Source organism: Hemibagrus wyckioides, linkage group LG08 (genome assembly GCF_019097595.1).
Source record: "Hemibagrus wyckioides isolate EC202008001 linkage group LG08, SWU_Hwy_1.0, whole genome shotgun sequence".
NCBI lineage: Eukaryota > Metazoa > Chordata > Actinopteri > Siluriformes > Bagridae > Hemibagrus > Hemibagrus wyckioides.
Window position 1 is genome coordinate 26,065,195 of NC_080717.1, and position 21,198 is coordinate 26,086,392.

General features: G+C 41.7%; 1 protein-coding gene and 2 non-coding genes across 3 annotated transcripts; 1 reads left to right on the top strand and 2 right to left on the bottom strand.

Moving 5' to 3' along the window:
* Positions 1–1,180: 1,180 nt before the first annotated feature.
* vac14 (vac14 homolog (S. cerevisiae)) lies at positions 1,181–19,629 on the bottom strand. Its single transcript, XM_058397024.1, has 20 exons — positions 19,428–19,629; positions 19,057–19,324; positions 17,559–17,709; positions 16,347–16,514; positions 16,043–16,105; positions 15,855–15,962; positions 15,200–15,309; positions 14,976–15,097; positions 14,446–14,583; positions 13,774–13,914; positions 11,907–11,970; positions 11,486–11,630; positions 11,316–11,381; positions 9,678–9,825; positions 9,257–9,389; positions 8,161–8,335; positions 7,821–7,939; positions 5,878–5,957; positions 4,818–4,968; positions 1,181–2,041 (listed from the first exon to the last, which is right to left on the bottom strand). The coding sequence occupies exons 2-20, from the start codon at positions 19,158–19,160 to the stop codon at positions 1,882–1,884; spliced, it is 2,346 nt and encodes a 781-aa protein (XP_058253007.1). The 5' UTR covers positions 19,161–19,324; positions 19,428–19,629; the 3' UTR covers positions 1,181–1,881.
* On the bottom strand, positions 12,572–12,642 carry trnag-gcc (transfer RNA glycine (anticodon GCC)). Its single transcript has one exon. It is a non-coding gene; the product is annotated as a tRNA-Gly (tRNA).
* On the top strand, positions 13,040–13,110 carry trnag-gcc (transfer RNA glycine (anticodon GCC)). Its single transcript has one exon. It is a non-coding gene; the product is annotated as a tRNA-Gly (tRNA).
* Positions 19,630–21,198: the final 1,569 nt, after the last annotated feature.

Below are 21,198 nucleotides of genomic sequence, written 5' to 3' on the forward strand. Positions count from 1 at the left end.
ATAGGGTAACTCCTCTTAAACTCTGGTCCTGAATTATCCCTTCCAAATTCCTGGTCCTGGAGTACTGTACCCCTCCTATACCTTTGTCTTAGAGTATCCCCTCTCAAACGCTGGTCCTGAAATAACTCCTCTTAAATCCTGGTCCTGGATTATCCTTTCCTAAATTCTGGTCCTTGAATACTCTTCCCCTCCCTAAATGCTGGTCCTGGAGTAACTCCACTTAAATCCTGGTCCTGGATTACCCCTTCCTAAATTCTGGTCCTGGAGTACTGTAGTCCTCACAAACTGCTGGTGCTGGAGTACTGTACCCCTTCTAAACTTTGGTCCTGGAGTACTCTACTCCTCCCTACATAAATTCTGGTCCTAGTGTACCCCTCTTAAACCCTGGTCATGGGTAAATCCTCTTAAACCCTGGTCCTGGATTACGCTTTCTTAAATCCTGGTCCTGGAGTTACCCTTGTCCTACAGGTTTTAGTTCTCCCAAAACACCTGATCCAACTATTCTAGCTACTTAGCAGTCCTTTCTGAGTTTAAATGAATGATCCAGAACCAAGGCTCAGAACTTCTGGTTTAAAACCATCCTGCTTGCTTTGAAAAGACATCTCTATGATTTCCTAATATAACACCAGTGCCATCAGCTGGACAAAATGTACTGAATGTATGAATACATTTTCCAAATAGATTTTCAGTCTTGAATGCACCACTGAAATTCACCCGAAAGGATTTAAATAAAGAAACAAAAAAGTGAGCAATTTTCTAAAATCACAGCCCATCCCTCTATTCCTCCCTTTATTCCTCTTCAAGCACAGCAATCTTTCAAAGATTATCTTTATATTAAGTAGAACATTGTATATTATCAGTTATTTAACATTACATTAGTTTGTGTTGTCAGCTTTCTGTTGAAGTTAATTGGTTAAACATTTAACTTGTCATGATACCATGAAAAAGGAAAACTGTTACAAAGCTCTGACACTGGAGACTCCTTACCTACATGCCTCCATAGAGAAATTCATTTGTTCCATTTATTATTAGATGATGTGGAGAACCTGCCCAAACAAGACTCTTTAAGAAAGGTTCGCTTATTAGCACAAGCATGTTAGAAAAATATTAGCTATAATATATTGCATACAATGTATTTAGCCTGAATGTTAGAAAAAAAAAAAGAACTCATCAGACCTGATTATACATGGTCCACTTTATTGCATACATCTCCTCAGAACGTGATAAATTACTAAAATTCACTCTGTTTACGTAAGGCCTAGGTTCAGAGTTGTGTTCTGACTGAAATAGGACATCGCAGCATATGTGAATCAGATCATCAGATCACTGATTATGTCATAAAATGAGTATTATGCAGAAGAATAAAAGCAAAGCAGAGAACCTGAACTGGACTGAACATTGAAACCAGTGATATTCATTTGCTCTCCAGTTGAGAGTGTCCCATTAATGTGATCTGTAAATATGGCACTATGCTCTGTTGTGTACACGGAATGCTAGTTACTGTAACACACACACAGACACACGGCTTCATTAAAATGATCAGGGATTTATATCTACTGTAATATTGATGCCTGATAAGACCCTCGAGCTGGTAATATTCTGTCCATAGCAGATAACGATGGTGTTAAATGTTTCTATGCTAAAAATCACTGTAGAACACTATAGGTGATATAACCACTGGCTTAAAAGATCGAAACAAACATGACTGCAGTTTCCTGAGTCTCCTATATACATTCCAATTCTCGGTCACTCAATGATAAAGCACTTTAAACATTTAAAAGCAGATAAATTGAAGTCCTTTATTCCTATAGCAGGACTAAGCAGACTCTCTCTGTGGTCCGTCATTGTGCCAAATCTTCTCTGGTGTGTAACGGCGAACGCTCAGAGCACCAGCTTTCGATCTGGGTGCTCACCGTGACCTGCTCTCTGGTGCCGTACCTCACGGTGTTTACTCTGCACATGCTCGAAGTGCTGCAGCAGCTCTTTGTAGTCAACCTGCGGCTGGGCTGAGCGTTTGGAGCTAGCTGGCTTTGATTCGTCCCTGAAATGGAGATATTATAGTTAATTAGTTAATTAGACGAAACGGCATCTCAGGCTGGATCGACATATACGATCACAGTGGAAGCTCAGCATGTGAATTTGAGTGGAAGCTCAATGTGAATGAGTTCTTAATGTGAAAATTCGTATTGCGATATAAATTTCCGTAATAAATAATGCAAATTCAGATAATCTGTTCCATCCACCCAAAAATATTACCAATATTACCAATTTCCAATGGTCGAGGGTCCTCACAGGAAGTCGTGCCACCAAGCTTGGGCTAAAAATAGAACAGACCACCCATGCCACCAATCTGTCAACAAAAAAATGCCTGAAAAATCACCTTTTTCATCTTTTGAACGCATGCTGAAGGCAATGTTGGTATCGTGGGTTGACTCTTTCCAAACAGCTTTTCACTGACTGAAAAAACAATTTGTAAAATTCGTAAACTCGCTTCAGCTGGCTTCGCTTGGCTTTCCACTGACGCAAACAAGCTCCCAGGCACACGTGCAACTTAGCCGGGGTTCGGTTCGTTTGTATGCCGAAAATGCTTTGTATGCCGATGCAAATTTCTCACAAAATTATAATTATTAAAGTAAAAATTCATAAGGGAGGGCATTCGTATGCCGAGATTCCACTGTATTTATTACATGATGAATTTTTAACTAAAAAGTGAGGAATTACCCAAGTTTACTCCCATCCAACTGAATTAGTAACTGATAATATCTTTATAGAAGGGGCAAGTGGTTCTCTGCCAACACTGTTTACAGTGGAGGTGCGGAGTTGCTGACCTCGACTGGGGATATTGTCGGACGGTGGAAGGAATACTTCGAGGATCTCCTCAATCACACTGACACGCCTTCCGTAGAGGAAGCAGAGGCTGAAGACTTAGAGGTAGATTCATCCATCACCAAACCTGAAGTCACTGAGGTAGTTCAGCAGCTCCTCGGTGGCAAGGCACCGAGGGTGGATGAGATTCGCCCTGAGTACCTTAAGTCTCTGGATGTTGTGGAGCTGTCTTGGCTGACATGTCTCTGTAACATAGCATGGCGCTCAGGGACAGTGCCTCTGGACTGGGCAACCAGGGTGGTGGTCCCTCTTTATAAGAAAGGGGACTGGAGGGTGTGTTCCAACTATAGGGGGATCACACTCCTCAGCCTCCCAGGGAAAGTCTATTCTAGGGTACTGGAGAGGAGAGTCTGACCATTAGTCAAACCTTGGATTCAGGAGGAACATTGCAGTTTTCGTCCTAGTCGTGGAACACTGGACCAGCTCTATACCCTCCACAGGGTGCTTGAGGGTACGTGGGAGTTTGTGGGAATGGACCCAACCCGTCCACATGTGTTTTGTGGACTTGGAGAAAGCATTCAACCGTGTCCCTCGTGACATTCTGTGGGAGGTGCTCTGGGAGTATGGGGTCCGTGGCCCTCTGTTAAGGGTTGTTCAGTCTCTGTATGACCGGAGCAGGAGCTTGGTTCGCATTGCCGGCTGTAAGTCAGACCTGTTCCCAGTGCATGTTGGACTCCGGCTGGGCTGTCCTTTGTCTCTGGTTCTGTTCATTACTTTTATGGACAGAATTTCTAGGCACAGCCAGGGGTTGGAGCGAGTCCAGCTTGGGGACCACAGGATTTTATCTCTGCTATTTGCGGATGATGTTGTCCTGTTGGCTCCGGCTGGGATGAGGATCAGCACCTCCAAATCCGAGGCCATGGTTCTTGACCGGAAAAAGATGGCTTGTCCCCTCCAGGTTGAGGGGTGTTCCTCCCTCAAGTCTTGTTCACGACTGAGGGAAGGATGGAGCGTGAGATTGGCAGACGGATCAGTGCAGCGGCAGCAGTAATGCGGACTATGTACCGGTCTGTTGTAGTGAAGAAGGTCTCAATTTACCAGTCAATCTACATTCCTACTCTCACCTATGGTCATGAGCTTTGGGTCATGACCGAAAGGACGATATCCCAGATACAAGCGGCTGAAATGAGTTTCCTCTGTAGGGTCAAAAAGGGGCCAGATGCCTCCTGGACGTCTCCCTGGGGAGGTGTTCTGGGCATGCCCCACTGGGAAGAGACCCCGGGGAAGACCCAGGACACACTGGAGGGACTATGTCTCTCGGCTGGCCTGGGAACACTTCAGAATCCCCCCGGAAGAGCTAGAGGAAGTGTCTAGGGAGAGGGAAGTCTGGGCATCCCTGCTTGGACTGCTGCCCCCGCAACCTGGCTCCGGATAAGCGGAAGACAATGGATGGATGGATGGATGAATAGATAATATGTTTATTATAATGTCAAGTCAAATTTATCTACTATTTCCTATTATCATATTACAATAACCAAAATCTAAGATTATTAAATCTTTTTCTAGGAATATTTTACTATTTTTTTAAGCTTTCAGTTCTGTTGGCAGTTTCTTTCAAGAAATTAACGTTCAAATTTGCAAATTAATCTCTCTATATAACAAACATTTAAAGCTTAAAAAAAGTAAACTATGTCTAGAAAAAGGTTTAGTAATCTTACTGCTGGTTTCCTGTAATCTTTTAGTAGGAAATACTGCATGATTTGGACAATATTCAAGGTAAAGCTCACTAAAATATTTCTTTTATTTAATTAGAGATTTTGATCAATTTTGTTTTTTGCTAAATAAACAAAGATGTACAAAGACACTTTGGGAATAAATATTTCACTTTACCACCTGATTGTTTGTGTGTGTTTTTTTAACGGTTGATTAACACCATGATATATTGCAACCGCGATATTTTGTAAATGTCATGTGACGAGTGCAGGACTCACACAGTCCTCATGAGCTCTGGATTTGGGACACAGCGCAGGCGTTGAGACAGCAGCTGGAAGGCCTGGCTCTGAGGCAGCAGCATCAGCAGGCCATACAGAGCTTTAATCAGGTACGGGTTGTTCTCCACGTCCAGCAGCTGCAGCCGCAGGTCTACACAGCGAGAGGTAAAGACAGTTAAGAATATAAGGAAAAGTAATTTATTTCATTACTGTATTTTGGACTTACGTTAGTAAACTTTTAATCACAAAATACATCAGGTGCAGTAGAAACAACACTTTTTAAAGCATGAGTCTAAACAAAATTCACAAAAAAGGCAACAAGCAGATCAGTTAGGAGTGAATTGAACAGCTGCTTTGCTGTAAATGTGCCTTTTGTCGTTTTGTTTTTTTTGTTTGTTTGTGGCACATGTATATTTAATGACAATGTACATTATATTGCCAAAAGTTTTGGGACACCCCTCCAAAACATTGAATTCAGGTGTTGTCTTTCAGGGGTTGGGCTCGGCCCCTTAGTTCTAGTGAAATGAACTCTTAATGCTTCAGCATACCAAGACATTTTGGACAATTTCATGCTCCCAACTTTGTGGGAACAGTTTAGGGATGTTCCTGTTCCAACATGACTGCACACCAGTGCACAAAGCAAGGACCATAAAGACATGAATAAGCAAGTTTTTTTGTTTTATATTTTATCAATTTACGAAGACCTATGTAAACTTTATTTTTTCGTAATCAAACCATTTTCCTTTTTTTTGGGGGGGGGGGTTAAATGTTAACTGGTTTGCTTGTATTATGATAAAATGCTGCGTATCAAACAGACAATAACAGAAAATGAACAAAATCAGCTTCTGAGATGAAACAACACACAATTTCAACAGATTTTTCACATTCGTTGTTTTCACCATGTTTTCTTACTGAAACTCGGAAACTCTGTACTGAAAGAAAAATCCGCAATTACAACTTAGAGGCGGCGTTCGCATGCGTTTAGCTCATAAATACGACCTTTCCGACACTCTGTATATTTGCCTATGGTGGTGTAATACTACTACTAAAGTGAACTCACATGTAAAAATTGGGCTCTCGATGAGCTGCACCAGTTTGTCTACTTCGATCAGGAAATCCACAGTCACCTCCAGATCACCACTGAGGAGTCAGAGGTCAAGGAGGAAACAACTTGCTGCATGGAGACAAGACACTACAGAAGAACTGGTCAACAATAAAGATAACACAAATCATCTGTGCAAATTACAACATATATAAGTAAAGTAACTTTTATTTTACTGTGAAACTATTCTAGAGGCTTTCACAGTACCGGTTTCTGTATAACATAAAATATAGCATAAAAATTAGTTTCAAATTAAATTGATATTTAAGATAGATTGAATCAATCAATGCTGATTATCCCTAATGACCAAGCCTGAGACCTGGGAAAGGTGGCGAGGAAAACTCCCCGAGATGATATGAGGAGTAAACCTTAAGAGGAACCAGACTCTAAAGTCAACCTCTTCCTATTGTTCTTTCTATATGACTCTATATAACCAAGTGGAATTGTGGATCTATATTTTAAGAAAAATTCAGACTGAACCTTTAAATACATTGGAACCTCAGCATACGAATGCCCTCGCTTACGAATTTTCGCTAGGTGATTTTTCAGGTGTTTTTTTGTTGACAGAACGGTGGTGTGGGCGGTCTGTTCCATTTTTAGCCCAAGATTGGTGGCATGACTTCCAGTGAGGAGCCTCAACATGGAATGCTTAGCTTGGGTCAGTTCTTTGTAAGCAGCCATACGCTTACAAGTATGTACGTTCTTTGTAAGCATTTACATACGCTTCGTATTGGGAATATTGGTTATATTTTTGGGCGGCTGGAACGGATTATCTGCATTTACATTATTTCTGATGGGAAAATTCATTTCACAATACAAATTTTCACCTTAAGAACTCGCCTCCAGAACCAATTACACTTTGGGTACAGAGGTTCCACTGTACACAATATGGTTTAAGACGTTTCTACTCTAGTACATGTGGTCACTAAGTATTAGAAATGAAATTGACGTGTATCCTAATGACATGTAACTTGGAGTAACACTGATTTTACGGCATTTGGCAGACGCTTTTAACTTTTAGAAGTGCTCCCGAAGTCTCTATTAATGATGCATTGATACTGGTTCACTAGGTCACAAAGGGTATGATATATAACATGATGCGATGTGATGTTGTTTCACTTCAGCGTTGCTAACTTTCATATACTGTATGGCTCACGAGTGGGAGGAAAAAATTCATAATAAAGAATAATTATAATTATGAATAATTATGTTTACGCTGGGATTTTCACACTAATTATCCCTATAGTTTAGAGCAGCTTTATTTAAAAACCTAAAAAACAAGAAATATTTACTGACCATACATCATTTATAAACTGAAAATTTTCGGTTCTGAAATCTGATTGGCTGAGCCGACACGCTTACATCGGTGACTGCATCAATATATTTAAAAACAGGTTTTAAACCAATAAACCTTCACACTTAAACTAGTGTTCTGATTCATATAATAGGCTAATCTTTTATGTTGCTTAGCAACCAGCCCTTATTGTTACCAGACTACACTGCATGGCAAAAAGCTGTATATTGTGAATATTAATAATATAAAATGTCACTAATTAATCACTCAAAACATGATTTCTATTGTTCTTGCTCTTTCTTTATAAAAGCCGTAAAAGCTGCTCGAGGACATGCTTTATAATGATTTTATTACCTTTGAAGAGGGTTTTCTGTTTCCTGTGTAAGAACAGCCTTACCCCTGATAAAATCACTGGAACACAAGCCATCTCATGATGGAAATCTCCTCTAAGAAGACATTAAACTGAAGCTGCATCACTCTGAGCTGAATGTTCTTCACAATCTTTAATGTTTTATACAGCAGTTTGGTCTGACAGCGCTTAAGGTTCCAGGCAGAAGCCATCGTCGATGTGCACGCTTTGTGAAATATGCACATTACTGAAGGATACAATTTCTGGATGAGGTCGTATGCATGGTGGTAGTTCTGTGTCAGAAAGCACAGCGAGACCGTGGCTACAGGATTGTGGCACCAGGAGCGATAGAGACAGCAGAACAGGGCACAGCTCTCCTGCAGAACACAGTGCATGTTACGTTACATCAACAAAGATGATGTTTTTATAAAACTATTCCCTAGTCACTATATAGTGCATTATTTTTGGGAGTCTGCAATGTCGCAGTTAACCTTTTCAGTCCTGTGCACTTTTTTTCGTTTGTCTTCCATTTCCATTATGATACATACACACTCTCAATTTGTGTTTGTGTGTGTGTGTGTGTGTGTGTGTCCCTCACAGGCGTGCGCAGGTCTTTGAGCTGGTTACGGAGCTGGAAGAGTTCTGCTGAGGTGAGCAGAATAGTGTTGAGCGTCTGCACCATAGTGGACGCAAACTTCAGGTCCTCTTCCTTCAGCAGGATGTCAGCCATGGAGTGGAAGATGTTCTCTGCGTGCAGGAGGAGACACAACTGCCTGCAGAGTAAAGAAGAAAAAAAGTTTGCTCATGCCCAAGAATTATGATAAGGCCTCCTACATTGGGATCAACAGATACATAAGCCATGCCTCCTTCACTACAACTGATTTATATGTAGGCCACGCTTCCTTCACTGAAACTGACATATACAAAGGCCACACCTCCTTCACTAGGACTGATGTATACAAATGCCACACCTCCTTCACTACAGCTGATTTATACATAGGCCACACATCCTTCACTGATGCCGACAAATAAAAAGGCCACGCCTCTTTCACTAGGACTGATGTATACAAAAGTCACACCTCCTTCACTACAACAAATTTATACAAACTGTAGGCCACAACTCCTTCACTGAAGCTGACAAATACAAAGGCCACGCCTCTTTCACTAGGACTGATGTATACAAAAGTCACACCTCCTTCACTACAACAAATTTATACAAACTGTAGGCCACAACTCCTTCACTGAAGCTGACAAATACAAAGGCCACGCCTCTTTCACTAGGACTGATGTATACAAAGGCCACGCCTCCTTCACTACACCTGATAAATACTTAAATGACACCTCCTTCACCGAAACTGACAAATACAAAGGCCACACCTCCTTCACTTGGGCTGATGTATACAAAGGCCACAACTCCTACACTGATACTGACACATACATAAACCACACCTCCTGAACTGATACTGACAAATACAAAGACCACACCTCATTCACTTAGACTGATGTATACATATACCATGCCTTCTTTACTGATACTGACAGATACAAAGACCACACCTCCTTCACTGGAACTGATATATACAAAGGCCACACCTCCTTCACTGCTACTCACAAATACATAAACCACGCCTCCTTCACTGATACTGACAGACACCAAGGCCAAGCCTCCTTCATGCTGTGTTTTCAGATCTTACCTAATGATAAAGACTCCTCTTGTCTCCAGAAGCTTCCTTTCTAAACTGAAGCGCTTTAAGAGGCTGATCATGAACTTGTAGAAGTAGGAGTTCATGCTGGGGGTCGAGGGTGAAGAGTCCACCACTTTAGAGCCTGAAAATCAGAGACAGCACACACCATCACAACACGACGTTATAGTTAGTATTCCCACATCAGACCCTGTTGAGTTATAGGCAGCTGATTAAAAAGTGTTTCTATGAATAAATCAATCTCATGGCCTCAATACAAATAAGATGTTGTATGCACCAGCGGTCACACTGTGGAACTGATAATTAGATTAGGTCATTCTTATCTTGATGTCTTAAAAATGCACACAAACGACTAATAATGGCACAGACACTGGAGTGCAATGAAGCAGAATAAAACGAGTGGATTACTCACCCGCCCCTAGCTGTTTCTGCGCTTGTTTGCCTCCCTCTGGAATGTGAAGTTCAGTTTTATTGGGTCCATCACACGACTCTGACAAATCCGTCTGTCCAGCACGGGAGGATGCAATTTCGGCCAGAACCTCCAGATCTTTCAGGATGACCTTTTCGCAGAGAACAATTTGCATTGAAACTGCAGTTTGGACCAGGCTTCAGAACACCCAGAACACCAAACTACCTGTTTAAGTGCCAATTTATTTGCTTCACACACCACTACACAGATTCCAATAAGCACAGCTAAAAGTAAAAGTCCTTTTTTTCCCCCCACCGGACAATGTGACAAAGCAACAAATCCGTTTGTCTGTGTTCATTACGGATGGTTCTGAATCTGGAAAGTTCTTGCTTTCTTCTCGCCTTCAGCTGAACATGAATTTATGTCATTTATCAGCTCATCCTGTCCTGTGTGCATTACCCGATGAACTTTATTTCAATTGTGCTATGAGGCTCGGTGTTAAAATGAACGTTAGAAGTCCATGTGAAAAGATGTCACCATCCAAAAACCTCTAGAGAACTCGCCATACTTTCATGGCAACATGGAACACATGCTTCTCCTGAGATCACAGTGACCCTCCCACCTTCTGCTCTCTGGACCTGCCTGATCCATCCTGATGCCCTACTTCTGTTTGGAGGTGTTCACTGATGATATCTCCACATGGACATGAACATGGAGATATGGGACTGCTTTGGATGGTTCCACTTAGAAACCATGGAGATGGCTTTGGACTCCAATTCCCACAATCACAATTTTGTACTCCAGTCTTCTCCAGTCAACAAACTAGACTTCATGTTATAACACTTTTTGACCATATAGTACACAGATATAAAAGAATAATGATTTATAATCACTCTCTGGTGGCACCTAGATAAGAATGAGGTTCCATTGCGAGTCTGGTTCCTCTCAAGGTTTCTTCCTTACACCATCTCAAGGAGTTTTATTCGACATCATCCCCTCTGGCTTACGTATATTAGGGACAAATTTAAATTGACAATGTTCCTTGTTCAAAGCAATAAACAAATAAAATTGAATTACATTGAAATGGACTATGATGCAACCATGGAGATGTTTTTTAACAGTTTCAGCTAACACCAGTACTGGGAAAATCTTTAAATCTTTTAACACATTTCCATAGATTCAGATTAAACACTAAAACCCAACACAATCATGGTGTAAACTCTTCATGGTACCATCCAGTACCAATAGGCCTGTTCCTTGAATCGGTAAGGTTTTACTTTAACCATTTAAATAAATCATGAGGAACCATTGGAGAGCAACTATCCCTTGAGAAAGCTTGTCTATTCAAATAATAACCAACCGTTCTCTCTTTAAAAAATAAAGCCTGTGAAGGAACACAGAAAGGGTTCTATGCAGACCATTTTGACCAAGAACCCTTGAAGAACCCTTTTTTTCAAATAACCAAATGTCATACACTTTTTATAATGAAGGTTTCTTTTGGCAAACCATATAAAATGTTTCCTTATGAGCAGAGGATCCATGTAGGACCATTTCAAAGAGTCATGAATTCTCCACTATCCGAAGAACCCTTGAGGAACCCATTTTCTGCTACTCTGTCTGATGGAAACCCAGAGCACTCACCTCATCAGACTCATCCGAAAGAGTCTTCAGCAACATGGGGAGCAGGCTGTCTGTATGACGAAACATCTGCACACAATTCACAAATTATTCATGCTTTATAGAAACAGAACCTTTCACACATCTTACATTTTTATACATCTTGCGTATTTTCGAAACCTGATGGTCCTTACTTTGCGAGGTGTTTTGATATAGAGATGGTAGAGCCACTTTAGCACAGCGATGCGTGTCATCATTCCAGTGGAAGAGTCATGTAAATGTCTGTCCAAGACCTGCACGATGCTGTCGAGGTCCAGAGTCACGTGGGTCCTGTCATTTCTACAGGTACAGAAGAGGATACGCTGGAGATACAACATTTAACTCCACTGTATCTAAATATCTTCTTAACTACCCCAGATAGCAAATTGGTTCTGGGCCAGATCTGGCTGAGTTTCGGCTTTGGTTTTGGCCCATATACCACACAGAATTAGGGCCAAATGTTGGGCCCCAATGGGGTTTGCCAAAAGTCAACCAGAGCAATACGGGAAATAGACCAAAACTCATTACAAACACTCAAAAGTGTGAAATCATCTGCAAGTCAATATATCATCATACCCGGTTGGTGTGAAGAAGGAGATGTTGCTTAATCCCACTGACTCCTGAGAGGCATTTAATGAGTCTGAGAGAGAGAGAGAGAGAGAGAGAGAGAGAAAGTTTTAAAGTGCAAGATAACATTTAATGATATTCTTAAGCACCAGACCCATTTAGCAAATTTGTCTCCAAACATATGGAATTTTTTTAATAGTCACTGAGGCTTTTGCAAGAGCCATCACAACTATTTATACATTTCTACACATATGTATTGATGCTTTTGAGAAAATTCTACCCATGCCAAATTGTAAAAAAATACATATTGCACATACTCTCCATTTAGGATGCAATTGTGATGTGTTTACAGGCTACACATAAATGTTTTTGTCATGATTAAAGATCAAACTCCAATTTCCACTCGGCTGCTGCCTCCATTCACGTTCTTGCCACGGTGCAGTTGCTGATAATCACAAGGGAGTCCAGGCTTTTTGATACAGTAGCACAGGGTCCAAGTGGAACCCAAAAAAAACCCCCAATGTGTCATAATTATTCATTACACAAAGATATAAAATAGGATGATGCATTTCTTATTTGTTTTCACTATTGTGGTAGCATATAAATATACTAAATATATAAATATAATAAAGCATATTTATTCTAATGCAGAAAAGTAATAAAAATTAGGGTTGTGCATTGGCCGGGAATCGAACCCGGGCCTCCCGCGTGGCAGGCGAGAATTCTACCACTGAACCACCAATGCCTTCCTGTAAGCTTCGGTCGCCCTCTGGCTTATAAAAGTGGTGTTGCAACGTGACACTAACTAAATACGGCTCTGGTATATCATCATACATAGCCACTGTCAATTAAATTAAATCATTGCGTTAAACAGCGGATAGCCATATAACACAGACATACAATTCCTAAATTTATTTTATTTAGGTTAAATTGAACCGTTTAGTTCTTTTTGAATACTGTAGTCTGCCTCGCGCGCTTTTACCACACAGCGGCCTACGTCACAGAACAGAAATCTAAGATTATCACAAATATCCAGTGAACGCTTTGTAGAACAAAGCAAGTGACACATGACATGACACGTATAGGCAAAAGACAATGTAATGCCACTTTCATAAGCCAGAGGGCGACGAGACTGCAGGAAGGCATTGGTGGTTCAGTGGTAGAATTCTCGCCTGCCACGCGGGAGGCCCGGGTTCGATTCCCGGCCAATGCACAACCCTAATTTTTATTACTTTTCTGCATTAGAATAAATATGCTTTATTATATTCATATATTTAGTATATTTATATGCTACCACAATAGTGAAAACAAATAAGAAATGCATCATCCTATTCTATATCTTTGTGTATGTCTTTTGTGGGTTCAAATAAAGCAAATGCTTTTAGCCTTTCTGGGGAAATTTTGCATCATATCGGGGTATGCTATTATAGGAAAATAATCAACACATATCCATGCATTCTTTTCCCATTACAGGACACCCTCAAAAAGCTACATGTTCCTTATTTCTAAGCAGTATTAATTATTAATTAGCATATGGCTTTTTACAAACTTAAGTAATCTTCATAGTCCATGTACAAAGCTGATACTCGCTGTTTTATATATGTATCATGAATTTCTGAGCTTGAAATTTTCTATGCATGCCTCTGATAGTTAAGCTATGTCAAAAATTCCAATGAAAAATAAACTATGTCTATGCTAACACACAAGGAAAAACAAACAAATAATGCATCATGAGCCATGTTATCAGTAAGTGATGCTTTTGCCAATTCAAACCTTAAGATAACTTTTGTGACGTTTTGGTCCTCATCATTTAGGCAATCATTAGATGTAGCTGTATACATGTGACATGGTGAGTTTATGAAGGTCAGTAACTCACCGTTAAGATCCACCTCAGTTTTACTGCCTGTATCTGTGCTCACAGGAGAGCTCATGGTCTGCATTTCATCATCTTCATCATCCTCAGGGGTTACAAGCTTCATCAGACTGTTGTTGCAGGCGCTCGCTACCTCTTTAGTGTCTGTTTAGGGTTGCATTAAGGACACAACACCAACGACTGGTTGGACAGTTAACAACGCCGTCTTACAGCATGCAGAAGAAAGAAATATGACCGTTCTTAAACATTTTCAAATTACTGAGAAGAGACTCGATAATGTAAATGTCGATAATGCTAGAATTAGCTACTATAAGAGTAATACTAGCTAATGCTGTCAAGTTTAAATCGCTTACTTATTTCAATTACACACCAACTGAATTAACTGAGCGAAAACCAGATTAAAAAAAGCGATATGTAAGAAACCCCTGACCAGCCATTCAACTGGGACAAAAGTAATGGCACCCTATAAAAGGCGGTCGCATTAGTGGGTGTCCATGGTACCTGACACGCTGCGGTAGCTAAGCTGCATTACTGGAAGACGCTTTTAAGAAAATCACTATCGGTGAATTCTATCTAGAAATTCAAGGCTTGACCTGTGAAAACATTTACACACAACTTGTGTTCAGTGAAGGCAATTTTACAAACAATACAGAAATCAGTGGGCGAGAAGGATACTCTTCTTGCGGTCATCGTAGGATAAACAGGGCAGTACTGCTGTTAGAATGCCTGAGGAATAAGGCAGGACCACTCGCCCTGCCAGCTGAATAAACTCCCTCATCCAGGTCATAGCAGTCAGCTGGATAAGATCGTTAGCTGGGGGAAGAGTGAGATTAGAGATTAGAGTTACACTATAACTGTTAAATTAACACAAGCCGGTGGGTTAGTTATTGCTAACAGACTAGTCCACAACTAAGTTATGTTCCCTGTGAAGAAGATGCTGCATGTTCAAGATGCAGTATATTTCAGCATCAGAGCAAGAGAAAGGCATTGGGGAAGCCAGTGATGGTGTTATACAATCTGGTGGACCATTCAAGAGGGAATTAACATATTAAATTACTAAGCTTACTCAGGTACACTTCCAGAAAATTCTCACAGGTCTTTATGGGATTATTGTTTAGCTCTGAAAAGGGGAAGCTCCTGAGAAACTACGTCTGGTTTCAGTTTCTGAGATGGAAGTTCACTTTAACAACACCATGTCCACCTACTCATTTTGGAGTCATCAGAAACTTGGCAGTGGATGACCAGGATGTTGGCCATATCAGCAAACTTCACACTGGAAGGAGTTTTCTTTATTTCTTTGAGAAATTCTCCCAAAACCACCTCACACCTACAGGACAAAAACATCTCTGTTCAAACTATAGAGGATGTGAGAGCAGGAAAAACAGCTGAGAAGCAGAGAAAACTCAATTAGTAATAAATGAGTTCCTACATGCGCCTGATCTCTTTGCTGCTGTCTCCGAGGATCTGAAAGAGGCCGTCTAGAATTTCAGGCAAGTAGACCAGCAGGTTGATGTCTGGAACTGATTCCAGCACCATGATCTGTGAAGACATGAAATTATTAAGACGTTAAAACAATTTACAGGAAGTGACAGAGAAAGTTCAAGCCATCTACACTGAGGGTGACAAAAAAAAGGCCACACCTACTTCTACTACTAGACTGACAGACAGAGGCCATGCCTACTTCAGGAAGAAGCCCACACCTTTACTGATGCTGATACACACAGAGGCCACACCTCCTTTACTGAGACTGACACACACAGAGGCCATGCCTCCTTTACTGATGCTGACACACACAGAGGCCACGCCTCCTTCACTCAGACTGACACACACACACACACACACACACAGAGGCCACACCTTCTTCACTGATGCTGATACACACACACACAGGCCATGCCTCCTTTACTAAGACTGACACACACACAGAGGCCATGCCTCCTTTATTGAGACTGACACACACAGAGGCCATGCCTATTCACTAACACAGACACATTAAGAGACAAGACCACATCTCCTTAACTCACAATACAGACACTGGCCACACCTCTACTACAGAGTAATGGAGAGACAGCTGCTCTACTCACCCATGAGATGATGAACTGGCGAGCGTACTGGTTATTGGAGTAAATCCTCTCACGTAACAGAGGAACAAAAGCCACCAGGTCAAACTTGTTGCTTTCGGTTACAATGTCCTACACAGTCAGAAAGAACTCATGAAATCAAGCCATGACTTTACGAATACTGCCACTCAAAGAAAGTCTTTCAGGTTTACCTTCAGAAGCCGATCAAGCAGCTCCGATCCGCTCTTCACGTTGGGGTCTGGATCTGCTGCCAGCTGAGAAACATGCGAGAAGTGTGAGAAACTAAAGATCGACAGTGATATCAGGGGCAGCCTTTAGGGATATAAAGTGGGTGGAGTCAGCACCAATTAGCCACTTGCTTAAGATAGTAACTTCTATATGACGAACATAAAGTGACATGACGGACACAAGACAAGGCATCAGTACTGATTAGAATCTGTTCTTGCTACAAAGCAAGTTTCTCTGTACTTTTTTTTCTCATTTCGTCGTCATTACCTTACTGAGGCCGTCGAACAGGACGTTAAAGTGAGGAAGCACGGCTCCTCGGGCCACCTTTACGATGTTGTAGAGAGCTTCGCAGGCGTAATATCGCAGACGGCTGTCTGAGTCATTGAAGCACGTTAGCACCGGTTCGATTAGCTCTTTCAGGTACAAGCCAGAATCCTAAAGATACAAAAGAACACAATACAACACATTCATGGTCATCCAGATAATCCTACATGTCTCACTGATGGAACATCTGAGTGATGAAACACTCAAGTGAAGTGGCACTGCTCAGAAAAATGAATTAGCTGATCAGTGAATAGGATCAGGAGATGATGCCTGGGCAACACTTGAAGATTTACACATTACTCTTACATTTAGCCACGCCTACAAAACACCATAAAAGGTAATGCTCACAGAGAGCTGACAATGACACAATGACAACTAAACAGTGAGAGAGAATCTCCTTAACGTGGAGTGTTAACTTCCCGAAGTGTTAACTTGGTGTAGAGACAGGCTGAAGAGGCAGGGTGCTAAGACTGATGTGGAGACAGTTTGAGGAGGCAAGTGCAAAGACAGATGTGGAGACTGGGTGTAGAGGCAGGGTGTGAAGACAGGTGTGGAGACAGATGTGAGGACAGGGTGTGGATACATGGTGTAGAGGAAGGGAGTGGAGACATGGGGTGTGGAGACAGATGTGAGGACAGACATGAAGACAGACATGGAGACGTGGTGTGGAGAGACATGGTGGGGACACAGATATGAGGAAAGCTGTGGAGGCAGGGTGCGGAGGCAGTGTGTGTAGGCAGATGTGAGGACAAATGTAGAGACAGGGTCTGGAGGCAGGTGCAGATGTGGAAACATGGTGTAGAGACAGGCTGAAGAGGCAGGGTGCAGAGACAGTTTGAGGAGGTAGGTGCAAAGACAGATGTGGAAGCAAGGTGTAGAGACAGAGTGAAGAGACTTGTGGAGACAGATGTGAGGACAGGGTGTGGAGACAGGGGGTGTAGAGGCAGGGGGTGGAGACAGGGGGTGGAGACAGGGGGTGGAGACAGGGGGTGTGGAGGTGGGGTGTGGAGGCAGGGTGTGGAGGCAGGGGGTGTGGAGACAGGGTGTGGAGACAGGGGGTGGAGACAGGGGGTGGAGACAGGGGGTGGAGACAGGGGGTGTGGAGGCAGGGTGTGAAAACAGGTGTGGAGACAAGGTGTGGAGAAGGAGGCATACTTTTCCGAGAGCGATGGAGCAGGCAGCCAGGCCGATCAGACCTCCTTTCCGGCTGTGTGGATGCTGCGAGAGCGCAAACTCGGACGCCAGGATTTGAATGACATGTCTGATCTGAGTCGAGTTGTTCTGAGCCACAAACTCCCTCACGAGTCTGCAATGAGAAATAAAACACACACACACACAATCATCAGAGGTTTTACTAAAAGTTTTCACTCCTCCTGTCATTATTTATTTATTCATTAATTTTTAAGAGAAGTCCATATTTTGCTCTGTGATCAGAAAATTTACGTAATGGTCTCGTCACTTAATGTTCCTCAAGCCTGGCTGTGAAAAGTCAATCACTGACCAAAAAACACAACAGTGTAAAATTCCACACCATCCCACACGTACCATTAGCGAATTAAACGCTTTTAGTGTGTTTTCTAAACTAGTAACCTAGCTCCCATTTGTCACAAGTTGGTCACAATTTATTTTCCGAATCTCTATATTTGAGAAAATTCGTAATGTGTGAATTGTCATGTCGACCAACTTGGTTCCGCACTTATTCAGGAAGTAAAGTAACCTGTGTGTGTGTGTGTTTTAGCTGATGACATCATGACATCATTAAGAGGAACATTGTGGGAGGTGAGATAATCTAACAGCACCGAAATGATATAAAAACAAACAGTGAAAGTAATTATGGTTCTCCGTGCCCTCTTATGATGATCAAAGACGAATGCAAATGCACCAGGGTTCGATAAAATCAAGTTTAAAAGCAGGAAGGAACAAGTGCCCTAGGATTAGGTCCGCAGCTGATGTCCAGCACCTAAAATACATGGAAGGAGTCTCCAGTTTCAGCACCTTGTAAAGGTGTTCTTTAAGTTTTCCAAGACAGGAAAGGCTTATAGCTTCTATAACACAAGTGATATTCAACAGTATTAGGTGTAACTATTAAAAAAAATGTGCGGCGTGTAAATCTGGACCCCAAGTGTTTTATAATATGACTTTTCAGATGACATGGTTACAAATTAAGGTATATATCATGTAAGTATCAGTATCTGATTGGATAGGATATTTTTTGATGTTGTGAAGGTGTGAGATATTCGACATGACACGGGTTCATCAAGTAAACACACAACATGAACGGCCTTAACGTGTGCTTCCATCACGCCTGTGATGTTTTGCTAGCAGTGAATCAGCTCTATTAGGGTTGTGGTGTCTACTGATACATTCAAATCACTTAAATTCTTGGCCCAGAATAGTACGATAGGATCATCTGAATCTCATGACTGACTCACACACACACACACACACACACACACACACACAGGCAGGCAGGCAGTCCATGACAGTGTGCACCAACATAAAATCTGATGATATCCTACACTAAGCAGCTTTCACTGAGAAAGCAGTGACACACACCCATTTAGAATTCCATCCAAGACCCCAAGTGTGTGTATGATCACAAGGCAGGTCACGTGATCAGCCTGCTTAGCCACAGAAGATTATTCACACTCACTTTTCAATCTCCAGTGCGGCCACTTTCCTTTTCTCATACAGCTTGTCGTTGAGAGCTCTCACAATGTTCGGGGTCAAAGGGGAAAAATCTTTCTCCGTGTTCATTTTTTCCCCCCACACTTGTCCAACAAGAAAGCCTCAAACCGAAATCGTCAGTGAGAATAAAGAGCAGCTCTTCTGTACGAGAAACTGTATGTTCAGCCTCTTCATACAGTAACAATATTAATGATCAGCAAAGATAGCACAGGACTTCATCCAAAGGTGTAGACCTGGGGGGGGGGAGGATAAAATAATTAAGCCCGATTTCCAGGAAACATTAATAGACAGAGATCTGATGCTTAGCAGTGTTCAGGTCTGGTTACTGCGCCTTACTGCTGAATGAAGAACCCGCAGCATGAAGCGGTGCTGATCTCAACACTTCTGCTTCCGCATTCACATAACACGAACCAGAAAAAGAAATTAAAAAACGAGTAAATGAATAAATCCAGGTAGTTCCTCAGAGGACAGTGAAGTAGTATTTGCCTGCTCACATGATTCCTGCGTCTACACCCCAGGATGTTTAGCAGAAAACCGATCAGCTGCTTCCGCATCCGCAGGCTGGCTAGCTGATCACCGAAAAGAGGATTAGCTTCTCTTTTTCCTTTCCTTCCCTCACAGATTGATGTGTCGAGCCCAGGTTTTAAAAACATCATGAAATAGTCAGAAAATACCAGAAAGAGTCAGAATTTACACACTTTAGGAATAGAAAACTTGAGAAAAGTCTTCTGAATTCTGATCACACCTGTCACATCATATCAACATGGCCGCTTGCTATCATTGTCATCGCTTAATATAATTTCACTACTGTAAATGAGTCCACAATTAACAGACATGTTACACAGAACACAGACGCATTGACTGGTTAAATGTTTAACACAAACCATTCAGTTTGCTTTTCTGAGAAAGTAAATACGCACACGATGCACTCACTATCGCTAATGTGAGCTAGCACACGCGTTCACACAGGCAGCCGAATGCAGTATTATCTTTAGCACATAGGAAGCCAGAACTCATCTGTTGTGTAACTGTCAGGAATGTTAGACTCACTGTCCACTTTATTAGGAGCACCTGTACTGCAGGTTTTTACATTTACATTTCTGACATTCGGCAGACGCTCTTATCCGGCACGACGTACAAAAGTGATTTAAAGTCTCTATTAATGAATACATTAACATTGGTTCAATAGACTTAGGATACCATCTCAAAAAACTTGTTGGGTTTTTTTTTTTTACACAATGTAACAATACATAAAACAAACAGGGGGGAAATAAGAGCTAGTTTAGACTGGGCTAAGTGTGGCCCCTGGCTGACTGTGTGATACCATTTGTTTATGACCGCATCTTATGTTCGTGATATACTTTGTTTTGTCCTTGAAATTCTTTCTGTTCTGTTTTGATGAACATGTGCCGATCACAGACTTTCGCTGCCTCTAGAACACAGACATTCTCTTGTTGATATAACCATTTTCATGATAAGCTTAGTCCAGATATAATCGAGTGGAGCAGGAGATAAGAGTAGAACTCTTTTTTGTATCTGCCTCCATGTGGCTATATTCTGTGTTATCTCAGTTAGGAATACACAGATTTTATAATCTTAACCTGCAGTGTTTCTGTCAGGGTAATTCTGTTTAAGAATTATTGGCACATGAATTGTGTAAGGAATAACTAAAAGGAGCTGATTAGTTGTTACTCGTTTTTCCATTTGGTCCCAGGGCCGCCGGGAGCTTTTATTCGTTCCCCGGTTCTACCGGGAGGTACTGATCGTTCCTCTGTTCTGCTGGGAAATTTCGTTTGTTCCTCAGTCCACCAGGAGGTTCTGATGTGTTCCCTGCTCTGCCAGGAGGTCATGCGCATGTTTAACATGAAACTTTCCTTTCTCCTGCTGTTCGCACTGCCCAAGCTCCTCTAACTTTTTGTCTGTTGTCTGTCTGTCTTGTCTTTGTGTATTGTAACTATGGGTGGAATAGGCTAGTCTAAGCAAACTCCCAATAATTGGATGTATAATCTTGGTTTTTTGTCCAAACAAAACTGGCATTTTGTCCAAACGTTTATTGATAATTTAGCAGGGTAGAGCGAGTGAGAGAAATGATGGAATCGCTATCTTG

Excerpts from the sequence above, each read along its gene's own strand:
- vac14 (XM_058397024.1), bottom strand. The coding sequence starts at position 19,160 with ATGAACACGGAGAAAGATTTTTCCCCTTTGACCCCGAACATTGTGAGA. Across the intron at positions 16,106-16,346 it reads TGTTCGACGGCCTCAGTAAG|CTGGCAGCAGATCCAGACCC; the intron begins GTAATGACGACG and ends CATGTTTCTCAG. Across the intron at positions 9,390-9,677 it reads GCAGAAACAGCTAGGGGCGG|GCTCTAAAGTGGTGGACTCT; the intron begins GTGAGTAATCCA and ends TCTGATTTTCAG.